The sequence below is a fragment of the Hypanus sabinus genome, chromosome 1 (assembly GCF_030144855.1).
Source record: "Hypanus sabinus isolate sHypSab1 chromosome 1, sHypSab1.hap1, whole genome shotgun sequence".
In the NCBI taxonomy this organism is placed as follows: Eukaryota; Metazoa; Chordata; class Chondrichthyes; order Myliobatiformes; family Dasyatidae; genus Hypanus; species Hypanus sabinus.
In genome coordinates, this window is record NC_082706.1 from 34,075,666 (window position 1) to 34,087,055 (window position 11,390).

The window sequence follows — 11,390 nt, forward strand, 5'->3', positions numbered from 1 at the left end:
ATGAGTTCCAAAGATTCAGCACTCTCTGGCGAAAGAAATTCCTCTTCATCTCTGTTCTGGAGGGTTAAACTTTTTTGATGCCGTGCCCTCTGGTCCTAGATTCTCTCACTAATGGAAACATTATGGGGCAGCATAGTAACACTGTGGTTAGCACATATTTTTACAGCACCAGCGATACGATCAGAGTTCGATTCCACCCCACCCCCCACTGTGTGTAAGGAGTTTGTGTGTGACTGCGTGGTACAAGAGGGGTTAGTGAGTTGTGCACATGCTACGTTAGTGTTGGAAGCATTGCCACACCGTACTCGATGATTTGATTTGATGCATACGATGCCTTTTGCCATAATATGACAAATATAGCTAATCTTTACCCTCACTGTTGAAGAGTCTCAGCCTGAAACATCTACTGTACTTTTTTTTTCCCCCTTATAGATGCTACCTGGCCTGCTGAGTTCCTCCAGCATTTTGTGCATGTGCGTTGCTTGGATTTCCAGCATCTACAGATTTTCTATGTCCACTACCTAGAGCAGGAAGGTCCTAACTTTTTTTATGCCATGGACTAATACCATGAAGCCAGGGACCCCCAGGTCGAAAACCCCTGATCTAGACCTTTCGATATTCAAAGCAGTTCAGCTTTTGGTGAGGTTTGTGACACACAGACTCAATTTGTACCATGGCCTAGCTGAGCCCAATGGCTCCTTCCTGAGGTTAATTCCACATGTCACCTTAGCACCCTTTTCAAGATTGCTTAATGACATTTAGTCATTAATGAGGACGAAATAATTGTTACTCTGGAGTTGGTGCAGCAGAAAATAAAAATACAATAATAAAATAGCTTCTATAAATAGATCGATTGTGTTCCCATAAAGTGACGAAGGCACAGGAGTGTCTGTACGTAAGGTGACTCTGACAGGAAATGATAAAGTAGTGGTGTTTGGGGGTGCGGAGGGGTGGGTCAGTGGGTGGAGGTGTTGATCAGCCTCACTGCTTGGGGAGAGTAACTGTTTTTGAGTCTGGTGGTCCTGTTGTGGATGCTACACAGCAGCCTCCCTATGGGAGTGGAACAAACAGTTCATGAGCAGGGTGGGTGGGATCCTTCATGATGTTACTGGCCCCTCTCCTGCATCCTTCTGTATACACTGTATGTTCTTGATGAGGTGGTGGGGAGTGCGTTGGGCAGTTTTGACTTCCGATTGTAGAGGCTTCCTGTCTGCCACAGTGCAGTGAATGTTCTTTACTGCACATCTGTAGGTCATGAGTACAGATGTGCACAGTCCATCTCTCGTCAGAAGTAGCACTATTGGTGAGCTTCCCTGTCTGTGCAGGACGTGCATCGGCAGGAGTTTCAAACTGTACGCGGGGTGAGAAGGATTCAGCCTCCCCAGCTGTTCACCTATGCAAATATACATAAAAACAGGATGCTGATGAGATGAAGGATGCAGATACACCCGAGGTGTGGTGGTGCCCGCACAAACCCAGCATCATGTGGCCATACAACTTGCTTGTCTTCACAAGGAGCTGCACAAGAGTATTAGAACCAAGCAAAAACTGAGGTGGGTGATAAAAAATCATCTTAAAGTGGGGGATGGGGGGAAGGAATGCAGCTGCTGGCATAATAAATGATGGTCGGGGGATGCCGGAGGAAGCAGAGCTGGAAGGATCTTCCGGAATTAGGAAACCTACAGCACAATACAAGCCCTTCGGCCCACAAAGCTGTGCTGTGACACAGTCCATCCAGCCCATCAAACCAATACCCCAAGCAAATCATCCCCTCTCAAGGGCCTACCCAATTCTGTTTGGTTCCTGGTCCCACCAGCTTTCAGCCGATTACTCTCCCAGTAAAACCTCTTCCCTCATACACCTCCTTCACTGCCTGCTTTTTAAAAATCAATGTTTCACAGTCTTGGAGCCCACTGATGGAAACAGATACCTCTCCCCTCTCCAAACCGCTCCTGCTCCTATCCGCCTCCATCAAATCTCTCTTCAACATCCTTCACACCAAGATAAAAAGCAAGAGCTTCTCCGGTCCGATCCTGGAGCCAGACTCCCTCCTCCCTGCAGCCACTTTAATGCACCTCCTCCACAGCTGTCTGGGACCTGGACACTCTTCCCAAAGTGTTGCACCCAGAGCTGGGAGATGTGACCCAATCAGTAACTAACACAGGTGAACTCTTCACTTGTCCCATCACCAAACTGCTCCCACAACCTGTGGACTCACTTTCAAGGACTCTTCATCTCATGTTCTCGACACTTATTGCTTATTTATTATTATCATCGTGTTTGTTTTGCTTTGTATTTGCACAGTTGGTCACCTTTTGAATATTGATCTTGTTAGAAACATAGAAATACAGAAACCTACAGCACAATACAGGCCCTTCGGCCCACAAAGTTGTGCCAAACATGCTGTATGCGGTTTTCCATTGTACTTCTTCATTGCTATTTTATTTTGGTGATACAGAACAGAGAAGGCCCTTTGGCCCTTCGAGCAATGCTGCCCCAGCAACCCCCAACAGACCTGATAAACCCCAACCTAATCTCAGGGCAATCTTACAACTTCCAATTATCCTACCCGAGACATCTTTGGATTCTGGGAGAAAATCCACACAGTTCCACAGGGAGGATGCATAGAAACTCCTTTCAGATCAGTGCCGGAATTGAACTCTGAACTCCAAATCACCAAAAGCCGTAATAGCGTCACGCTACCGTGAATGCCCGCAAGAAGATGCAGCTCAGGGATATAAATGGTGGCATATAGGTATTGCAATAGTAAATTCACTTTAAACAAAATAACTAAGGAACGAAGGTGGGTACTGAGAAAGGAGGGGGAGAGAGCAGGGAGGGAGGGAGGGAGGGAGGGAGGGAAGAGGCAGAGAGAAGGACAGAAAGATCAGATTTCAAGGACAGCTTTAAATTCAAATCACGGATGGTTCTGGTCAGTACAGACAATACTAAAGGACAGACGATGAACGCCATGTCAGTCAGCAAGTGAGCAACCCAAGTGTGAATCAACTTAGGCTTGTACGCAAGATAAATACTGAAGATGGGAGGCAGACGGAAGAGGAGCGAGAAGCAAAATGAATCAAAACTAATAATTTATCTGAAGATGCCAGTTCTAAACCCATTTCTATCAGATACTGAAAGCCTGCAGTTGGGTATGAAGTTCAAGAGTACTTCCCATTGCGGAACTGGAACTGGTTTATTATTGTCACAAGTACCCAGATACGGTGTAAAAAAAACACATCTTGCACACTGTTCATACAGATCATGACACAGTGCATTGAGGAAGTACAAGATAAAACGTTAACAGATGAGGAATCAGATGTAACAGCTACAGAGAAAGTGCAGTGTAGGTAGATAATATAACTCAGAGAGTGGAATTCAACCAAACTGGAGGACAACAAGATCTGCCAGAAGTGTTTAAAACGGCATGCTTTGGGTCTCGGAATAACTTAACTCCAGCAATGGGGTAGCACGACACTATCACAGCTTGGGCGGCAGTGTTTGGAGTTCAATTCTGACGTCATCTACAGGGAGTCTGGATGTCCACCCACCTCCCCGTGGAACGAGCAGGCCTTTTCAGCACCCTCGGCTTCCTCCCGCAGTCCAGACAGGTACCAGTCAGCAGGTTCAAACTGTCCCGTGATTCAGCCGGGGTTAAAGTGGGGCGGGTGCAGCTCAAAGAGACAGAAGCGCCCATTCCACACTGTATCTCAAAATAAAATCAAACAAATCTTAGAAGTAAACCTCCCACGATTTGCTATCTCCAAACCTGTGGCATCAAGGCAAGGATTGAGAAACAGCTCGGGACTGGTTCATCTCATCCCAGGTATCTCCTGAGGCAGAGAACATTGGCATATCAGGCAGGAACAGTTCATTCCCAGTAGAAAGCTGACTCACTTCCCCATCCATTATGATAAATACACAGGCAACAACTTCAGTCCAGAACTTGAGCTTCTCCACTCAGTATTCCCACTCAATCCTGATAACCCAATGAGAGCAGCAGAATCTTCACCTGCCCTTTGGTATAAGACTCAGGACCACCAGAACTTGATACTCAGGTCGGCATCCAAAAGATTTACCAACTTGCAAATTACTGTAGGTACATGAGTAGGTCACACCGCCCCTGAAAATCAGCCCCACCATTCCATCTGCCACTGCCTTAAAAAAAAAATCTGACAGACTTTGCTTCCACTCTTTGTTGAGGAAGAGAGTTCATGACCACCTGGTCTACTGGAAGTGGTGGGAGGTGGACACAGCCCAGTCAGTCACAGGCAAAGCCCTCTCACCACTGAGCACATCTAAAAGGAGCTCTGCCAGAAAAAAGGCAGCACTCGAGGACCCCATCATCCAGGCCATGCATGCGCTCCTCCCTGCTGTCATTGGGACAGAGTTATAGAAGCCTTGTGTTCTATACCACCCAGGTTCAGGAATCGTCAGGCTCCTGTACCAACATGGATAATTTCACTCACTTCAACACTGAACTCACTCCACAAACTACGGATGGATTTTCAAGGACCCTGCAACTCATGGTCTCAGTATTATTTATTGACCCAATTATTTATTTATTATTTTCAAGTTGCACGTTGGCTGTTAGACAGTCTATGTGCGTAGGTTTTCACTGATTCTACTACATTTCTTTGTTCAACCATTAATGCCTGAAAGAAAATGAATAGTGACATATACGTACTTTGATAATAAACTTACTTTGAACTTTGAGAGAAAAAAAAGCGCCTCATCTCCATCTAACAATGGGCAACATTTATTCCAGATCCTCCTCCCCCCCCCACCAAACAGCAGGAACACCCCTGCCAATTGTATACATTCCATCATGTCGTCTCTAACTTATCCTATCTCCAGTGGAGGAACAGCCTCCAAGTCGTGTAACAACTACGCCATCACATTAAATCTTTGAGATAACGGGGAGATGATTTAAAACGAACTTGCAGTCCTCCTGCTTTGCTCCTTCTTATATTACCCGGGCCTGTAAGATAACTGATCTTTAAATATAATTTTAGCAGCAGTGACAGTTACCGTAATTGTGTTGCCACCTTCCAAAAGCTTCAATTTATTCAAATCATTAGTGCAATTAATGTAATTAATAAGCTTCTGAAAAAAAGAATTATCCTTAAAATAGTTACTGTTAAAAAGTGCCTACGCCTACTTGCTGTTGGTCCCCCTATCTGACAACATTCTCCCTCCACCACCATTGGGCAGACAATGAAGCCAAACGGTTGGCACCAGCCCATTCTTCCCCATTTCCCTCCCCATCCCTATTCTACAAGGGCATTAGGGGGAATAGAAAGGAGATGGAAAGCAGGGTGGGGTGCAGACAGCCTTCTGCCTCACCTGAATGACCAAGACCACTTCCTTCAACAAAGCAGCAAAGAAACAAATTCAAAATAGACCTGGGTTCACTTTCACCTATAACCTCAAAATTTCTCCAAGCAGGACGAGTGTGCTGGCTCAGAAAGAATCCCTCTGAACGTCCTCTAAACACTGGGCAATGCTCAGCACCCGCCGGTAGGCCAACACGGCTTGGGATGTCTCATGCAGAAGGTTTTCTCAGAGCAACACCAAACACTGAGCCTCAGCAGAGACTCTATCGATGGTGGAGACTGAACCCACAATCTTCTCGCACGTGGAGGCAATTCAAATGATGGAGCACAGGGCACCTTTCAGCAGGCTGGGCTCGTGACGGATCGCTGACAGAACTCTGCAGTTACTCTTACTACTTGAGCTTTCAAGTGGTACAAATCCCTTTCAAGCACAATCGCCTCAGGTCAGCATGGGAAGGGGGTGCTGTCTCTGCCTGGAAGCTGAACAGACGCTGAGGCTGAGCTCGCTGCCGGTCGGTGACTCTGTTCTCAACAGGGGTGATCCACGACCTCCCGGCAGGTATCTACCCCTCAAACCAGATCGTTTAGTTCTGGGGAAAGGACCTTTTTATGCCCTGTGCAATGTCTATAGCTCGCCCCTATCCACTTAACGACCAGAATTAGAGAGGCGTACAGCACAGAAATGGGCCCTCACAGTCCACCTCACCCACTCCGACCACAATGGCCATCGTCCAATCGGCAGCAGGAATTGCCTGCGACCCTCCACCCTTCCTGAGCAAATGTCAACTAACCACTGCAATTGTACCCTGCTTTCACCACCTCCTCTGGCATCTCATTCCTGGCATTCACACCCTCATGTTAAAAACCTACCCCTCAGATCTCTCCTCCTTAAAACCTGTGCCCTCTGGTTCCAGGCTCCCCTGCCCTGGGGAAAGGACCTTTTAATGCCCTGTGCAATGTCTATAGCTCGCCCCTATCCACTTAGAATCGACCCAACCTCTCCAATCACCTCTTGTAACTACAGGTCTCCAGTCCAGAACAGAATACTGTGCCCAACGATGTCCCTGGCTATGCTGTATACAGATTTCCTTTCTGAAAATACACATCTCAGGCATCTGACTTTCTGATTCCCCCAACTCGTGTATCGCTTGGGAAAGAAAACATGCCAGGAAAACCTCTCCAGCCACCAGTCACGCTGCGCCGAACTTCTGCTCTCCAGTTACCAACCGTGCTCCAGCAATTCTACACTTTTACTCCCTGCTGTCCGGAGAGAGCTGGAGTCCCCCCCATCCTTTGCTTCGGTTCTGATACAGCACATCCAACCCCCGGGCCCCGAGTGCCCGACTGAGGTGTGGCAGACCTGACACGTGGTACTCTGCCTGGTGGCTCCCACAGCACAAACAGATGGGCTCACGCGGGTCACACCTCTGGCTGGACCCCAGACCACGACGACCGGCCGACAAGAGGGGCTACCGTGTGTTAATACTGGGTGCAAAGCAGAGAGCGGACAGCAACCCATAGCTCTCTGCAGGGCCTGAAATCTGCCGATTACCAGCCACGCTTAAAAGAGCAGCTGAGCTTGCAAGGGTCACCAACCCGCAAAAGGCTTGGAGGGAGGGAGGGAGGGAGGGAGGCGAGACTGAATGTCTCTACCGATGCACTGAGCACATGCTGGGCACAGTTTCCAGTCTCTAACACACAGCTACGCGAGACCGCAAAGGGACAGCATAGGAGTTAGCAGTGCCAGCGATCCGCGTTCGATTCCCGCCACTGCCTGTGAGGAGTTCGCCCTGTGAGTGTGCAGTTTTCTCCGGGTGCTCCAGTTTCCTACCACGTTCCAAAGACATTTGGGTCTGCCGGCTAATTGGTCACGTTGCAACCAGGCGACGGGGGCTGGTTGGGCCGACTGGGCCCACTCCCACTGCTCCTTCTAAGCTGCTGGGACCCGTGGCCTCACAGTAACGGAAACGCTCCCGCTCACATACCCTTGTTGCCACGCAGCTAGGATTTTCTCAACCGTTAAACGTTTAAGATGCCGCAGCGGTTTTCAGGCCATACAAACAATCCCCGCTCAGAGCAACGGTTGATGCGTGCAGCCATGGAAAAAAACAGCAGTCTGTGAGAACACTGCATCTCTAAATAAATATGGAGTACTTCACTTCCTCGCTCTTTACAAAAATGGTCCTGAACACCTACAGGAAGCAGTTGGTACTCCGGAAGACTGTTGAAAGGGCACACAGATTGTAGATATAACACACACAAGCATATTGCCCTGGTGCCCAGAGCAAAGAGTTCTCCCACTCCTCAAAAACCCCACACTCAAGGGTACCCTCTCCCCATGAGCCCAAAGGGAAGGGCCCTGCCCCTCCCCACGTGTCCACACTGGGGGCCCTGCATCTGAAGCCACATCCCCAATTGTTCGCACAACCAATGGACTCACTTTCAAGGACTCTTCATCGTAATGTTCTCGATATTTGCCGTTTATTAATTAATTCTTTGCATACACTGTGAATGCCCACAAGGGAACAAATATCAAGGTTGTAACTGGTAACATATACAGTGTACACTTGGCAATAAAGTGACTTTGATATCAGGCCTGCAGCCTGCCTCTCATCAGTCTCACACACCTCTCCACCACATGGAACCCACCCCCTTCAATACTCCTCTCTTAAAAACCCCTCCCGCTTGCCTCTGAAAAGCTCCCCTCCAAACACCAGCGTTGCTTCGCTCTCCCCGACCACCCGCCGCCAGTCAAAGGCCTCCTTCCCCAGGAATAAAAGGCAAGCGACAGTCAGCACGGGAGAGAGTGGAAGCGGGTCACTCCGCGCCTGCGAAAGCAAGCAACCGGTAAAGGGGGACTCGAGGAGCCCAAGCCCACAGTCCCACCCACCCCGGAGCAGGCCACGGTTCACGAAGGGCCAGGCTTTAAAATCGGGAGCGACCCAGTGCGTTCCATCATGGGGCAGGCAGGCAGGCTGCGCGGTGCCAACTGAACCACCCCCACCAAACACACGCAGACGCCTGGCATCTGCAGCAACAGAAATGCCACAGGCTTCTGTAACACCCCGCTTCAACCTGTCCTGTGTCCACTCCATATGGGATGAAATTGCAAAAGAATTGGAGCCAAACAAACCAAGGATAAAAACTGTTTATTTATATGAACCAGACAAGAATAGGAACGCCTTCCCCCCCACCCACCCACCCCCGATTTAATTTATAAGCAAGCCTTCTTCAAAGATCCCTGCTTAAAACTAATCAGGGATTGCACTCATTCCCCCCACCGCCTTCTTTATCGGTGAGGCGAATCTCAGGAGTCACCTCACACAGCAGACTGCACCGTCACGCAGACGTGGTCAGTAAAAGAAATCCAACGCTCACTGAAATTAGCTGCACAATTACATTCAGTGGGTGGGTGGGTGAAATAAGCTGGGTCATGCTCGGTTTAAAAAGGGCTCCTCCGCGCAATTCACAAGAAGCGGTGCCCGTCGTTTCACCGAGCCTTGCCTTCCACACGCCGCCGCAGCGGAACGCTTCTTTCCTGCAGTCACAACCACTCTACTTTCCATCGAATTACACAACAGCGCAAAAACACACACACACACACACACACGCCCGTGCGAAAACTGAATCTTTCTAAATTTTCCCGCTCGTCCCCGCTCCTGCGATGTTACGGCCCTCTGCTGTATGCAATTCTAACGAAAAGCAAGCAAATATCGAAAGCATAATCGCCATATAAGGAGAAAAGGAAAAGGAAAATAAACACGCTGCAAAGCCCGCAGTCAAAACAGCTACAGCCCCGAGTGCCCGACTGATACAGTAACAAGTTGCATACACCGGATTGACATCGACTTGTCCCTCACGTCCTCCCCGCCACCACCTGCTTTGCAAAGCACAGAATAATATAAACCGTTATCATATCTCAGCCCCGCACATGTCAGGCGAGGAAAATGACAAGCGGGGCTAGGAGAGGGGCGCATTTTATAAACATCATCAAATTTAACAGGTTAAAATGCGGCCAAATTTCGGCGTCGCTGTCACCTTATACTCGGTGGGTGGGTGCAGACTGACAGATCCACGTACCTACAGACTCCCCCAAAACAAAACTGTGCCCGCAATGTGTGGCTCGATGTGGGGGGGGGGGGGAGAAATCATTTACTCCAATAAAACATTCAGCTACCAACCTCTGGCAGGGAGTTTTTTCGTGTTAATCATTTTCGCGGCATATTCCTGCCCTGTCGACAGTTTGATACATCTGCGGACGGTGGAGAAAGCGCCTCTGGATAGAGAGAATATGCACACAACACAAAAATTAGACACAATGTCGCGCAAGAAAATGGATTTTTTATTTGTTTTACGCACAAACACACATTGAAGGGGTTCTATCTGTTGCAGTCTCCGCAACAGGGGAGTTGACGGGAGGGTGTGGAGGTCTGCCTCAGCCCGCACTATCAGGGCGCCGGGGAGGGGAGGGAAGGAGGCTGGGTCACTTACTTGCCGAGCTCCTCGTGGATCTGGTATTCATCGGTGAACCGGGTACACTTTCCAGTCGAAGCCATGTTGGAAAATTGCAACTGAGAGATTGAGAGCGCGAGCTGCCGGGGCCCGGGTGATTGACAGCTCTGCCCGTCCCCGTCCGCCCCTCCTCTCGCGAGAGGAGAATCTGGGCGGGCCAGACCCGTGATTGACAGCCCGCCCGAACCGAGCGGGCGAGCGGGCGGGCGGACGGACGACGCCGGGCTCCGGCGCTCTGCGTTTCTCGTCGATTTTTTTTTGGAAAAAAAACAGACCTCTCCTTAATATTGTTCCTGTTGCAATGTTGTCAGGAATCGGGAAGACTGCAGCGTGGAGCTGGGGCGAGTAACACGCAAACGACAACAATCCCTGCAAACGGCAGCAGCTGGAAACATGCAGCAGGTCATTTAACAGATGGGTTGGCTTCCATCCCAGAGCGATCATCTGAGGCAATTGGCTTCGAAATTCAACCATGGCTTGGGAAGAGAAAACGCAGGAGCGGCACTCAGTGTAGAACTCAATAAAAGTGACAATTCTATTCGGAGATTCAGGCCCTTACTGTTAAACGAGGGGAGTCACCCACCTATCTAACCCTAGCCTAATCACAGGACAATTTACAATGACCAGTTAACTGGTATTTCTTTGGACCGTGGGAGGAAACCGACGTGGTCCCGGAAAGAATGTACGGACTCCTGACAGACGGCACCAGAATTGAACTCTGCGCCCCAAGCTGTAATAGCGCCACACTAACCATTACACTAAAGCTTGAACTAAATTCAGCTTCTGACATTTATTTCCCCATCTTGCTCTGGGAGGGGGGGGGGAAGAATGAGTATTTGAAGAAAATATCTGGGGGAAGTTTAAGAAAGCATCTATCCATTTCATGTTGTTGTCTTAGATGTCTTTAGGAGATAGTGTATGAACTTGACAAACATCTCAGATCCCAGGCTTTCACAACAACATTTTTAATTAAGCATTAAAAGACAAGTTAATAAAGTCATCTTTCAGACTCCTCTAGTTTAGACCATAAGATATAGGAGAAGAGGTAGGCCATTTGACCCATTGAGTCTGCTCTGCCATTGATCCAATTTTCCTCTCAGCCCCAATCTCCTGCCTTCCCCTCTTCTCCCTTAATGCCCTGACCAATCAAGAATCTAGAGACACAGCAAGTTAAGGGACAGAAGGGAGACCTTACAGGAGTTTATAAAATCATGGCAGTGGTCTTTTTCCCAGGGGAGGAGTGCCTGAAGTAAAAGCTGAAGGTTTAAGGTAAGTAGGGGAAAGGTTCAAAGTTCAAAGTAAAAATATTATCAAATGTCATCATATACTACCCTGAGATTAATTTTCTTGCAGTTATTTAGAAAGAGATACGATAGAATCAGTGAAAAGCAACACACAAGGATTGACAAACAACCTATGTGCAAAAGAAGACAATCTGTGCAAGTTCATTTGGCATCCTTCTGTCCCAAAATGCTCGTGGTGGTTCATTCCCGAGAGTGGCTGAGGGGGTCCCACTCTGGAGTGACGGTCCCTCCCACTCTG

At 48.7% G+C, this 11,390-nt stretch overlaps 1 protein-coding gene across 12 annotated transcripts in view; it reads right to left on the reverse strand.

Annotated features, from left to right (window-relative positions):
* Positions 1-9,987, reverse strand: part of LOC132392501 (calcium/calmodulin-dependent protein kinase type II subunit beta) — a 316,023-nt gene extending 306,036 nt beyond the window's left edge. For all 12 annotated transcript variants that reach the window (XM_059966521.1, XM_059966502.1, XM_059966512.1 and 9 more), the window contains exons 1-2: positions 9,828-9,987; positions 9,518-9,612 (exon numbers count right to left, since the gene is read on the reverse strand). In XM_059966521.1, the coding sequence (XP_059822504.1) occupies positions 9,518-9,612; positions 9,828-9,892 (160 nt within the window). In that variant the 5' untranslated portion in view covers positions 9,893-9,987. The remainder of the gene's footprint in view (positions 1-9,517; positions 9,613-9,827) is intronic.
* Positions 9,988-11,390: the final 1,403 nt, after the last annotated feature.